The following is a 14,900-nucleotide window of genomic DNA, read 5'->3' as shown; positions in this document are numbered from 1 at the left end:
GCACAAAATAGCTGCAGTCTGCAACTCCTTCAAGAAAGTATGTCTTTTCCTAGAATTGTGAGGCAGTTGTATAGGACAAGTTATAGGCTTCCTGGGGAAAATGTAGCTCTTCCAAAGAGCTAAGGAATTGAATTCCTCTGCATTTATCTTATTGAATATCAAAGTAAATCCATATGTATCAGAATACCTCACATTTATGTGCCACATAGTAATCATCTGCTCACATCTGTAATAGCATGTTCCAATATATTACATAGAGGATTGAATCTTGAAGCCCTCGGTGTTGTATTACAAAAAAGAAGGCTCTAAAATATTTTTACACACAAGGATAAAGAATGGAAAATAGGGTTTTAACATTAAAACTTCAGATATTTATTTCACCATCATTTATGGGCTACTAAACTCATGGCTGATTACTGCAGTTCACTACAAAATTAATTTGTCTTTTAATACTTTTAAAATGGACATTTGCTTAACATTTCTAAACTTGGTAAACTAGTTCCTATTCACATAGAATCACAATGAATTTGGCACAATTATTAATTTGAAAATTATCCAGAATCGTTTAACTCTAGCTATATACTTTCTCATGGGAGTAAATAGTATTTATAGACTGCTATAGACAGTCTTGTCTTTCATACTTTCTGCAGAGAGCACATATGAGTGCATAGAAGGAAAGTGAGGTTTCTGACAACAAAACCATAGGGCTCTCTTAAAATCTTTGACCTTTGTAAGGGCTTTTCTAGAAACTTAGAGAAAAGTTAGGAGCAGAGAAGAATTCTTATAGTCTAATTTACTTCCCAGTATAAACATGCATATCAGTATTGCAGTCTTAATTAACTATGCTATCCATGAAACAATTACTAGCCTCTTACTGCCTCACCAAGTCAGACAATTGCATATGTTGCTGTTTTTCAAAACAAAATGCCCTTGCCTTGGAATGATAATCTTGTTCCAGCCTCGAATCTGATCCTGCTACATGTTTGTATTTGTTCATTTTCATTTGACGATTTCTCTCTTCAATATCCAGAGTACCTGTCAAATTTAAAATAAAACATGAATGTGTAATTCCAAACCACTTTCAGCATTCTTAACTAAGATGGAGAACATTTAAGAATTATTCCAAATATAACAAAAATTAAATCTATGATTTTGTTTGTGATAAGTAAGACGACTTCATTGGCAAATATCAAAAGACCACTATGAATGTAACTGTTTTAATTTCAACCATGTAAGTTATAATATTTTAATTTAAGGTTAAGATTGCACATAAATTATCAAATGGGGGAGGGGGATCAATGTTTTTTTCCAAAAACAACACACTGAAAAAAGACAAGTTTGAAATGAGTAACATATAATATCTACTGTTCATCTATATCCTTTTAAAGATCATATAGCAACAATGTAGGCTGACAAGCTTAACTGTAACATGAACAGGTATTTCTATTATTTTAAACACATTGGATTCTATTATTCATGCACTGAATTAGCAATGGCCTACTAGACATGGTAATAATTCTGATAGCATGATTCTTGGAAGTATTCAAAGCTCAACAGAACTAGATGGTATCTGAAGAATCCTCCAAATTGTGTTTTTAAGATATTATATTCCTCAGATTTTTTTTTAGATCATCAAATCTCACAAATTTTCCCAGTTCTTATACGAGCTAGTATGAGTTCTGAAGGGTAACAGCTGAAACGCTGGATTCTTTTTGAGTTTTTTTTTAATAATGTGCACTTTTATTTTTAATTTTTTTGTGCTCAGAATCTGAAAGGTTTGCCAGTTCCTGATTTGGAACAGGCTAGTATATCATGAATTATACATGTACCATTTGCAAATCTTGAAAAACAGATTGACTTTAATTTTCTAGGATGACTACTTTAAAGAGGAAACCTCTAAGCAGAAAATTTCTTTACTGTCCCCCTTCGGCTTATAATATTTGGGATAAAATGTCAAACAAAAACAGGCGTAAGATAATATTTTGAAGGAAATGCTATCAAAAGATGCCAACAAAATGGCTACATTAGCCATATCATACAATGAGCTAGTGTTAGTCTAGATTAAAGGAACAACACTACATAGTACAGTATTGGCTATAACTTCTACTCTGTGGTAGCATGGAGCAACAAAACCACAACAGGCTTTGTAAACACTATAAACAACATCAAAACTGAAATCTGTGAGAAGCAAGAGAGAACAAACAGATGAGGGCATTTTTCAAAATAGACTCCTTTTTTCTAAACCATTAAACAAATGTAGGAAACGCTGAACTACACCCAGTATTCAGTAATTGTAATTAAGAGAACTGCACATGTAATTTGCATATCAATCACAACTGAGCTCAGCACAATATTTAAATAAATACATGTGCATAAATTAATAAACAGGACAACAGAATGAGGACAAAGTTTTCAGGTGTAACATTAACTTTTAGAGGTGAATTATATGATTGTAAGATATAAACTGAATATAACTGAATTTTTTTCTGAGACTAGAATAAACATTGGAAAACGTCTTTCATGATATTACATACAGATAGTTAAAACAGTGACATTATGGTTTTTAGAGATCACAAATGATTTACCCAGTTCTTGTACTAGTTGAACACTGGCTGCCTTTCTCTTTCTCTTTTCTACTTATACAATACACTTTTTCAAGGTATATTATAGTATAAATTTGATCATATCAGATTTGTAAAAAGGCATTAGAATATTAGCAGTTTTTATCCTTCCTTTAATAAACTCCCATATTTTCCTGTTTTAAGGAAATTTAATAAAACCATTACTTCATTAAACTTCATCAGTTAAATGATAGATGAGCTTTCTTGTGTATCATCACTAATTCAAACTCACCAGTGCTTATAGAACAATTATTTTAGAAGGGCAACGGTATCAAAACCAATAACAGCATTTAATGGCACCTTGGGTATTAATTTATTTATTATCACATAAACTTGTAAGGATCACAGTGTATCAAGTGATAACTTTCTTAATCTTTAGAGATGAATTACTATTGTTTTATAGAAATTAAGTTGATTTCTCCTCCCATGCCCCTTGGTGCATATCTTTAGGAACTTACTTACAATGAGTCATTTTAAATTCACTCCTATAATCTAGGCAAATTATTTTGGCAGAATTTGTTATATCTTTGTTTTAATTACTGTAAATAATTGGCATCATTAGCAAATGGGGATGCTATCTATAACTCCATATACAATATTGTTAAAATCTGTAGTATTTAAATGCTGTAAATATAAACAAAACAAAATGAAAATAAACAAATCAATCATGTGACCTTAAATGTTTCATTTATGTTTTGTGTCACTATGTTTTCACTGTTATAAGGATCCCAGTTACACTGTATGGGAACTTACTAGAGTATTTTTCTTTATCTTATCTTATTTTGTCTTATTTCATTTTATTTTATCTATATTCTGCCTTTATTATTATTACAACTAACTCAAGCCAGAGTACATATCCAAAATATCTATCTCCTCCTATTTTCCAATAATAACCCTGTGAGATGGGTTGGGCTGAGAGAGTGACTGGTTCAAGTTCAACCAGTTGGCTGTCATGGCTAATCTTATGGTATCTCTGGACAACTGCATAACTGGATAGAAGCATTCTTGTCAAATGGACAACAAATGGTCAAAATTGGGAGCGTCCTATCAAATTCTGTACCTGTCAACAGTGGTGTCCCCCAAGGCAGGGTTCTAGGACCAACTCTCTTCATACTCTACATAAATGACCTCTGTGATCATATTAAAAGCAATTGCATTCTCTTCACTGATGATGTAAAACTATTCAATATCACAGACAATAGTGCTACCCTTCAAAAAGACCTTGACTATGTATCAGAATGGTCAAACAAATGGCAACTTCAAATCTCAACAAATAAATGCTCTGTCCTACATATTGGCAAAAAAAATCAGAAAATAAAATACAAGCTGAATAGTCAAGACCTTGTTAAGCTAATCTTATGTAGCTTTTTCTCTGGTAATATTACACTAATAACTAGAGCATATAAAACATTTGCTAGACCAATACTCGAATACAGCTCATCAGTCTGGAACCCACATTACGTATCTGATATTAGCACAGTTGAAAAAGTCCAGAAATATTTCACAAGAAAAATTCTCCACTGCTCTACTCGTTGCAGAACACCTTATGCCACCAGACTTGAAATTCTAGACCCAGAAAACCTAGAACTACACCGCCTTCAGTTCTAGACCTAGAAAACCTTGAATTACACCGTCTTCGGTGTAATCTAAGTATGGTATATAAAATCATACATTGCAATGACTTACCTGTCAATGAATACTTCAGCTTCAACCATAACAACACAAGAGCACACAATAGATACAAACTCAAAGTTATTTGCACCAAACTTGATTGCAGGAAATACGACTTCAGTAACAGGGTGGTCAATGTCTGGAATACTCTACCTGACTCTATGCTTTCTTCCCCAAACCCCAAAAACTTTAACCTTAGACTGTCTACTATTGACCTCACCCCATTCCTAAGAGGTCTGTAGGAGACGTGCATAAGCGCACCAGGGTGCCTACCATCCCTGTCCTATTGTTTCTTTTATATTATTTTATTTTTCTTATATGTATCCATGTATTCATAACTATGTTTTTACTTATACCTATTATCTTGTAAGCAATTGGCAAATAAAAACAAAGGTGGGACCTAATTCAAAAGTCTTCTCAATGGTAAGTTAAGCAAATAACTAATTTGTAACAAAGCTTTGCTTTGAGTCAGAATGTCCTGAATACTGGCTTATTAGGAACTAGCTAAATGAAAGACAGTCCTTTGGAAGACTTAACAAATTGTTGAATGAAAAGAATAGATTATTGGTTAAATACAACTGCCTAGACAGCAGTGACATTGCAGTAATTAGTTGGGTAGCAAACAAATGGATTATCAAACAAATCAACCCAGAGTTTTCATGACAGGCTCAAATTATCCTACTTTGGACACACTGTGTGAGTGCTAGCTTCCTATTGAAGGCTCTAATGCTGAAAGAGGTAGCAGGAAAGAGAATAGTACAACCAGCAAGGAGGATGGATGCAGATGTGATGAATGCATAGTTGGAAGGTTCGGACAGATCATCATGGACAAAATCTACATATGTAGTTGCTAGGAGTCAATGCTGACTTGAGGGCACATAATGAATCAATCAAGTAATCTATCAGTATGTGAGTATCTGACTCTGTCTCTGTATTTGTCTCTCTCTCTGTGTGTCAGGGGAGGTATATGTGTGCACACGTGTGAGTGGGTGTGTAGAAGAACCCCAACTATATTCCAGTAAACTAGTCTCTGGCCAGAATCTCATGTGGCACATGGATTTTTGGCCCACATTTTGAATTTCTGTATGATGCAAACAATATGAGATGTAAAATATAGGACATCAGCATACCTACTCTAATTCAGTGGAGAATTAAATGATAGTTTCAAGTTGTTCTGTTACTAAAATAAGGGGCTCACCCATCCTGACTAATACAAACATTTCCAGATTAATGCCACATATTCCTGACAGGTCAAGATACTGCCATAATGCCAAACCTATAGGCATTAATTCAAGTTAAAAAATTATATGGTTCAAATAAATCCTTTAATATCCATCAGTTTCTCTATGGATACAAGTAGATAACTTAAATTTATTTAATGTGAATGCAAGTATGTTATCAGCCCTTAGGAAAATATTAAGATCCATATATTAAGGCTAACCCACTTACCACTATAAATGAAGTATTTATTAATACTTATTAATACATATTTCTATGGTGCCACATTCCCTGTAATTTTTTTTCATCCTATGTATATGTCCAATTAATTTAATCAAAAAATGCTACCCAATAAAGAGATTCACAGCTAGTCATTAGTACAATTATTGAACACTGGACAAAAAGTAACATTGGTATCTAAAACATTAGTTCAAATAGAGATATGCATAAGGTATTATTAATTATAGCTATCTTTTCAGAAAGATAACAACACAAAGTAATACTACCCATTCAAAGGAAAAAAGTGGTGACAAACTTAACTTTAGAGGCAACATAGACATAAAAGCTGCTTTCATGACAGCATAGGCACAGGAATTCCAAGAAATTCCTAGTAAACTCACTGTCAACTCATAAAATATTCCTATGGTCTTTTTAGAGTTGCCAACAGAAAGGGAGAGGGAGAGGGGTTTGAAAGAGAAGTGGGGCAGCTTGGGAATCGATGGGTGTGCCTTATTGGAGTATATGAATTATGATACACCCAGGGGGTGGGGGGAAACCAGAGTCAAGGGTGACAATGAATTATGTGTCTCAGAGTCGGCTACATCCAGGCAGTGACGGGCATGTTAATTCCCAATAAATCCTTTTGAAATTTTGAAAGTTTGGCTTGAGACTCATGATTTAATTGAGGTAACTGCCAGAATACTTCTTAAAAAGCAAAATCTAATGACAGATTAGATGTATTCACAAACTTGTATTGTTAACACAAAAACTACCCAGAACTACATACTGTATTAGGAAGGAACGATGTGTTCTGACCCATGTCACACTGGCAAGGCAGAGATTAAGTAGAGTCTGCTTATTACACACCAAATGACCCATCAATGCTGCCAGTGAAACTCTGCCCCAGCCCTCAGTTTTCCTTCAGTCTGAATTTCCTAGTTCCATGGCTGACACACATACACACACACACCCAGAAGCCAAGAGGGAAGCCACAATATCTCCAAGTACCAAGTCTGTAACACCAGTCCAGGGTTCCAAAAACTAAAACATGGTCTAAGAGTCTGAAGTCAAAGAGCCAAGTCCTAATGGTAAAGACTGCAACGACGACACCATTAAACCCAACATCTTTAACACATTCTTTGGCTCAGTATTTGTAAACAGCAATGGATCATGCCCAGTATTTCCTAGTTGAACCACAGAAAACTACAATGATCTAACACATGTTGATTTTACAGAAGACAATGTTGAAAAAGCACTATGCAATCTAAAACCATCTCTATCTATTGGACCGGATGAAATATATGCCTACTTCTTAAAAAAGCTATCCACTGCCATAGCAGAACCTCTAAGCATAACCTTTGAAAAATCTTTCAGGACCAGCTCCTTGCCTAACCCATGGTCACAAGCCACGCTCATCCCCATCTTCAAAAAGGGAGACCCCAGCCTAGTTGAAAATTACAGACCAATCTCCTTATGCTGCATCACTTGTAAAGTCATGGAATCAATTATTAACCGATCCATTATCCTTCACTTAGAGACAAACAACCTACTCTCCAATAAACAATTTGGTTTCAGGAAAAAACTATCCTGTAATCTGCAACTCTTACACTGCAAAAACATATGGACTACACAACTCGATCAGGGCAAAGCAATAGACGCAATCTACATAGACTTTTGTAAAGACTTTGATTCAGTGGTACACGACAAACTACTCCTAAAACTAAAATCTTATGGTATCTCTGGACAACTGCATAACTGGATAGAAGCATTCCTGTCAAACAGACAACAAATGGTCAAAATTGGGATATTAAATTCTGTACCTGTCAATAGTGGTGACCCCCAAGGCAGTGTTCTAGGACCAACCCTCTTCATATTCTACATAAATGACCTCTGTGATCATATTAAGAGCAACTGCATTCTTTTCGCTGATGATGTAAAGCTGTTCAATATCACAGACAATACTGCTACCCTTCAAAAAGATCTTGACTATGTATCAGAATGGTCAAACAAATGGCAACTTCAAATCTCAACAAATAAATGCTCAGTCTTACATATTGGCAAAAAAAATCAGAAAATAAAATACAAGCTGAATAGTCACGACCTTGTTGATGATCCAAGCTCTGTTGATGATCCAAGCTCTGTAAAGGACCTTGGAATACTCATCTCTAATGATCTAAGTGCTAGAGCCCACTGTAACTACATAGCCAAAAATGCATTAAGAGTTGTTAACCTAATCCTACGTAGCTTTTTCTCTGGTAATATCACACTACTAACTAGAGCATACAAAACATTTGCTAGACCAATACTTGAATACAGCTCATCAGTCTGGAACCCACATTACGTATCTGATATTAGCACAGTTGAGAAAGTCCAGAAATATTTCACAAGAAGAGTTCTCCACTCCTCTACCCATTGTAGAATACCTTATGCCACCAGACTCAAAATTCTAGACCTAGAAAACCTTGAATTACGCTGTCTTTGGTTTGTAAGTATGGTATATAAAATCATACATTGCAATGATCATTACCTGTCAATGAATACTTCAGCTTCAACCATAACAATACAATACAACCATAACAATACAATACAAGAGTACACAATAGATACAAACTCAAAGTTAACCTCACCAAACTTGATTGCAGGAAATACAACTTCAGCAACAGAGTGGTCAATGTCTGGAATACTCTACCTGACTCTGTGGTTTCTTCTCCAAACCCCAAAATCTTTAACCTTAGACTGTCTACTATTGACCTCACCCCTCTCCTAAGAGGTCTGTAGGGGGTGTGCATAAGCGCACCAACGTGCCTATTGTTCCTGTCCTACTGTTTCTTTTATTTTTCTTATATGTACCAATTTCATGAATTCATAACTATGTATATGCTTATACCTACCGTGTTTCTCACAAAATAAGGCCGGGCCTTATTTTTTTTTTGACCCCTGAAAAATTGGCTAGCCCGTCTTTTCGAGGGTGACTTAATTTCCTCCCCCACCTAGAGCAGCCCATATGCACGTACCTTGTTGCAAGGCCACTTCTATGGGCTGACAAAAGCTCCCCAAAGGCAGAGTCCCCAGCTGCTTCACGGCGTGGCATGGCTGCCCATGTCCCCTCACCTTTAGGCAGTCTCTTTTGGGCAATGGAAGCTCCCCAAATACAGTCAACAGCCACTTTGATCAGCCGGAAGAAGCGGCCTCAGGGCGAGCGCAAACACACACTCCCCTTGCCGCGAGGCCGCTTCTATCGGCAGACGAAAGCTCCCTTGAAGTCAGAGTCCCTAGCCACTTCAGGGTGTGGTGTGGCTGCCCGTGTCCCCTCACCTTTAGGTAGTCTCTTTCGGGTGATGGAAGCTCCCCAAGTGCAGTCACCAGCCACTTCAAGTGGCTGGTAGAAGCAGCCACAGGGCAAGCATACACACACACTCCCTTTGCCACGAGGCTGCTTCTATCCGCAGATGAAAGCTCCCCGAAGGCAGAGTCCTCAGCTGCTTCGGGGTGAGGTGTGGCTGCCTGTGTCCCCTCACCTTTAGGCAGTCTCTTTCGGGTGATGGAAGCTTCCCAAATGCAGTCACCAGCCACTTCGATCAGCCGGTAGAAGCGGCCTTGGGGTGAGTGCACACACACACTCCCCTCCCCTCAAGGCCGCTCCTACCAGCCGATCGAAGTGGCTGGTGACTGCACTTGAGGAGCTTCCATCACCCAAAAGAGACTGCCTAAAGGCGAGGGGACACGGGTGGCCACACCACGCCCTGAAGCAGCTGGGGACTCTGCCTTCAGGGAGCTTCTATCTGCTATCGGGGTGTTCTAGCCTAGGCTACCTGCAGGGCACTCCTAAAGGCAAGTTTTCTCCCCATCCCCCCACCCTTCCCCCCCATTTCTCTTCACCTCGTGTAGTTCTAATGAACGATGTGAGAAATGGCGGGGAAACGCATGGTTTAAATAGGCCTAAATTTGGGGGGTGGGGATTAATTTCACCTCATGCCTAGAAATCATGCTGGGCCTTCCTATTGGTGGAGGCTGTATTGTTGGAGAAACACGGTATTATCTTGTAAGCGATTGACAAATCAAAATAAATAAAAATTTTTAAAAAATAAAGTCTACAAATGAAGTCCAAAGTTCAGAGCCAAGAAACATGATGAAACATGATTCACAAGGCAGTATTCATGAAAGCCGGGAAGGTATGCATCAAAGAAAACAGTAGGTATTCCTGACAGATTTTCCCCTAATGTCTGGTTAAATCACCCTTTCCCAGGTCTTCCTTGTGAAGAAGGATGGGGCTGCTCCCTCGTGAGCAACCTCACCAACTTCGTCTGTGCCTCCCTCCACTCTGCTCTGCATGTCACTGGGCAGGGTAGACAACTGTTCCTTGTCAGTAGTATAATCTCCACTGTCCCTCTGCAACTGATTTGCTACTTCAGGTGTCTCTCTGGTCGGTTGCCCACCTTCCACTGCCAGATGCCCTTGGGATTGTCTTGCCCTTTGCCCCTAGACTCTCTGCTCATTCCAAGGGAAGTGTGTCATTCCCGTCAGTTGGTCCCAGTATCAACTCTTCCTCCTTCAACCCAGGATCTGACAGAACCATGACAAAAGATATCAGTAACAACTGGATTTTACAATTAGAAAAGTAGGGATTAATTTTGTCTCAATAGTGATATATACACTAATAAGCTTAAGTTTACCTCAGTAATGGCCATTCCTGGACTAAAAAGTTCATCCCAAAAAACCCCTTCAGAGCCTCAAGGACACAAGAAAGAAGGAAATCTTGTGTTGTTATTCACACATAAAAAGAACAGACTTAGAATATCCTTTGGCAATTTTCTATTATTCATTTTTTTTTAATTTTATCTATTAAATTTCTAGGCTACCTATCTCACTAATATAGCGACTTTCTGTTGGCTTACAATATAATACAGAATTAAAAAAATTAAAATTAGAAAAATTGAATAGCATAATAATAATAATAGAATAGATACAAACTAAAAAGCAAGATGATGGGGTTGAGAATCTTTTTTACCACATCAGCCACCCTCAGGTAGCAGGCCCCAGGCCAGTGGCAGGGTCAAGTTTTTAAGCTCATCTGGAAGGCCAGAAGTATGGGCGGGGGGGAACCTCACCTTCAATGGGAGAATATTCCAGAGGGCAAGGGCCAAAGCAGAAAAGGCTCTTCTCCTGGACCCTGCCAGCTGAAATTCTTTGGCTGATGGGACCTCAAGCAATCCCTTTCCACTGAAATGAATGGGGCCGATTTGTCCCATTGGCATGAGATGGTTCCTCACATAGCCTAGACTCATGCCATAAAGGACTTTAAAAATAATGACCAACACTTTGAATTGCACCCAAAAGAAAAATGACAGTCAGTGTCACACATGTACCACCCAAGAGGTCTCCAAAAATGTCCAGTTGCAGCTTCCAAATACTGTTCAAGAATAGCCTCGTGCAGACCGTATTGCAGTAATCCTTCTGGGAGATGACCACAACATGAGTTGCTGTGCACAATAACTTATTTTTTATCTTGGTGATTTTTAATCACCAAGAAGCAAAGCTAACTATAATCCCTTCACCCATGCATACTCGGTGTGGATTAATAATGATCACATATATCTTAACTAAAACAAAATTGGCTAAAATAATAAAAGGAGCAAAGTTATCCAATCTTTTCAATGCTGCTTATATAAAATGGATGTTCCAGCTTAACTATCTGTCATGGTAGATTAGGAGATGGCTTTTCAGGGATATCACCAAGGTATCTTAGAATCTGAAAGAAATGTTCACTACTCTCTCACATTTGCATTTACACTTTACATTTACATTTTGATTCTCACCACCCACTGGACAACAAAATGGGAGCTATCAGAGCCCTCCATCACCAGGTTGAAGAATTGTCTACCAGAAAAGAGGGAAAAGAAAAAGAACTAAAACACATCAATCAAGGAAGCCCACAGAACTTGTGGCTATCACAACTGGGTTTTTATCAAATCCATAAAAAGACCTAGCAGGAGTTCCTCCATAATATACAAAGCAGAGAACAACAAAGTGATGTTGTTATTCCATACGTTGGAAAAATATCAGGATTATTTTTCAACCAACAAAACATACATGCGTATCCAATAATACACTAAGGCAGAAGCTTGCCCACCCCAGGACGAAACACCCAGACACAACCTGAGTAGAATGCAGTACTTGATCTGCTACTATTCAATCATAAAGCTACTTCTAGGGGAATTGAAAGCATTTCACAATATTTGTAATTAGGGTTTTCTAAGCATTCTCTCCATGATATTCTCCTGTATCACATTGCTTCTCAGACTAGTAACAAATTGATATTATGAACTGTACATTTAAAAGAAGAAGAAGAAAAGGACTGGCTAAAAATAATAAATCATCATTGGACCAAATAAAAGAAGCTAGCACTCTTCCTCTGGTTCTTTTTAGAATTACATGGTTCTAGAATGAATGAAAAGTTTTATTACAGTCAGAGGACGCAAGGACAAGCATAGCAGCAAAGAAAGAAAAGGTATATAGTTTTTATGTGTATGTTGACATTTCATGGAAAACAAATCATTCAAGAAATTTCTTCCTACATCTAATTATAGCAGCCAAAAATTTGGCTACCACCAGATTCACACTGGGCCTAAAGTTACAGAAAATTTGTATGTACATGGTTTAAACAGCCTGGCTGAAAATTAGTAAAGATAAAATAAAGATTTTGTCTCAGATCAGTTGCAATCCATAAATCAAAAGTATGCATGCCACCAACTCTATTTCAATTACAAAGACAGGTTCTTTGTTCAAAAGGTAAACCAAGGAATGTTTCTTAAGGACTTGTGATGGAAAAACATTTAATTACATTTTTGCAAAAGTGCTTTGATGGTTTAATATGTGATCTCCAGCCGTGCTGCTTAATGCCAGGTCAACTTGTACCTCATCTACAATTTGACTGTAGATAAGAGCCAACTTGACTTGTATTATCAAGACCTGATTAGGCACCCCTCTCTGCAATAGGCTTTCTGGATTTCAAATGTGACATAAGCCATGACATCAGGGTAGAAGTGAAGGTGTGATGGGTGTTATTTCTAATTCTTGTGGCTTCCAGGGGTCTTGCCACAGGCATCATCAGATATGAAACCCTCTTTATGATGCTGAGCCATAGGGATCAGTAGGGATGGCTGTTGATTTATCTTCTTCCTGCAGTGTAACTGCATTCCTACCTGAGTTCCTGGACCTGGTGATGGAGCTGGAAGTTGTTTCCCAGCCTCCTACTTCTGGGGGATTTCAATCTGCCATTTCTGGGCCCACGGCTTAAGGCAGCACAGGAGTTCATGGTCACTATGACAATCGTGGTGTTGGTTCAACTTATTCATGATCTGATACACTGGATCTGGTGTTTACCTTGGGACAGTGGTGTTACAATCTATTTTGAGGGGAAGTTAATATCAGTATCCTACCAACTCCCTGTTGGTTCTAGAGTTCTTAGCAGCTGCCACTCAATGCAGGGAGATGGAGTCTATTACAACAGCCTGCCACAGTGCAGTTGCAGAGCTTTCTCCTGAAATTATGGCAGACAATTCAGCATAAGCCTTTCATCTCACTTGGAATTAGAAGGCGACAGGGATACTGAACTTGTGCCTGTGTGGATTCTCTGTGTATACAGATCTCACTAAGCATCTTGGTTTACTGAGAAGGTCCACAATGTAGAAACTCAACACACAAAGTGGTAGGAGTAGGACAGAGCATGAAGCCAACCAAGCACAGGTAACAACTTATACTAGGACTATTTGTGGGGATAAGGGTGGTGAAGCATAATTATTTCTCCAACTCCTCCATAATTATTTCTCAGGATTTAGCAGCAGTTTTAGGTAATCAGGCCCCTTCTAGAGAAAGACCAAGCACCTTCAGGGCTACTGCAAGGAATATTTTCAGTACCTGACAGATGAAGTTTTTTGAGTTTTCTCTGAGTTGGATACTAGCTGGGCAGAAATGACCGAGGCATGTCTGGGCCTTTTCATCTGGCAGGAATTCAACCCAATTGATCTCAAGGAAATCAAGAGAATATTTGTAGCTATGAGCTCAGCCATCAGTGTTCTAGACTCTCCCCTACTGGGAGGTGGCATATGGCTAGTTAATAGGGGGTGCTACTGTCTGTCTTGGAGGAAGAAATGGTGCACCCTCTTTTCAGGAGGCCATCCTTGGACCCAGTGGTTAGATAAATTTTATCCAGACTCCAATTTCCCTTTCTGGAGGAAGGTTGTTAAAAGGGTGATAGGCATGCAGCTAGAGAGGGCCCTGGATGAAGCAAATTATCTGAACCCTTTCCAGTTTGGTTCAGGCCAGGGTATAGCACTGAGATGGCATTGGTTGTGATTGCTGATGACCTTTGGTGATCCTGGGATACAGTGATGCAACTGTTCTGGATCTCCTAGATCTTTTGGTGGTTTTCAAAGCCATTGATTATGTTACCTTCTGGAGGCTGGGAGTGGTAGGCACCATTTTGTGTTTCTCAGTGGCTGGTTTTAGTGTTAAGAGTTGCAGTATGGGCTGGGCTGAGGTCTCTCCCTTCTTCTTTTTAACATCTACATGAAACAGTTGGTTGATGTCATCTTGTGGCATAGCTACAGTGTCATCACTATACTGATGATGCCAACTATACATCTCTAACCCTGACTTGACAAGTGATGCTATTGCAGTGCTATGTGAGTGCCTGGAGGCTGTAAGAGTGTGGAGGGAATAAACTGATAATGCTGAATCCTGGCAATATGAAGGGACTTTGGGTTATTCTCTCCTCTCTCTATAGTCTGGTGACTTCTTGTGTTTGCATGCCCCTGGAGTGAGTTGGGGTGCAATTTGGGGTCCTCTTGGACTTATGTCTCCTGTTTGATGAGCAGATGACAGCCATGGTTGGGGAAGGGTTGCACCATAGTTTCACCCTTTCCTGGATCAGGCAGCCTTGCTCACAGTCACTCATGCCTTAGTCACCCTCCAGTTAGATTATTGCAATGCACTTTACATGAGGCTGCCCTTGAAAACCACTCGGAAATTACTACTGGACCACAATACAACTGCACAGTGGTGCCCATTGCTTTGACATGTTACACCTTTATTGGGCAAGCTACACTAGATGATATTTATTCTCTTTGAAGCCCTATATGACACAGGGCCTGGTTATTTGCATGACTGGTA

General features: G+C 38.7%; 1 protein-coding gene across 32 annotated transcripts in view; it reads right to left on the bottom strand.

The window, feature by feature from the left end:
- Nucleotides 1–14,900, bottom strand: part of RIMS2 (regulating synaptic membrane exocytosis 2) — a 279,536-nt gene that overhangs the window by 57,447 nt on the left and 207,189 nt on the right. For all 32 annotated transcript variants that reach the window (XM_087931589.1, XM_087931590.1, XM_087931593.1 and 29 more), the window contains one exon: nt 935–1,035. In XM_087931589.1, coding sequence (XP_087787715.1) covers nt 935–1,035 — 101 coding nt within the window. The remainder of the gene's footprint in view (nt 1–934; nt 1,036–14,900) is intronic.

Source organism: Pseudonaja textilis, chromosome 3 (genome assembly GCF_049901715.1).
Source record: "Pseudonaja textilis isolate UNSWEBS1 chromosome 3, rPseTex1.2, whole genome shotgun sequence".
In the NCBI taxonomy this organism is placed as follows: domain Eukaryota; kingdom Metazoa; phylum Chordata; class Lepidosauria; order Squamata; family Elapidae; genus Pseudonaja; species Pseudonaja textilis.
Note: the sequence above shows the minus strand (reverse complement) of the source record. Positions and strands in the feature narration are given on the sequence as shown.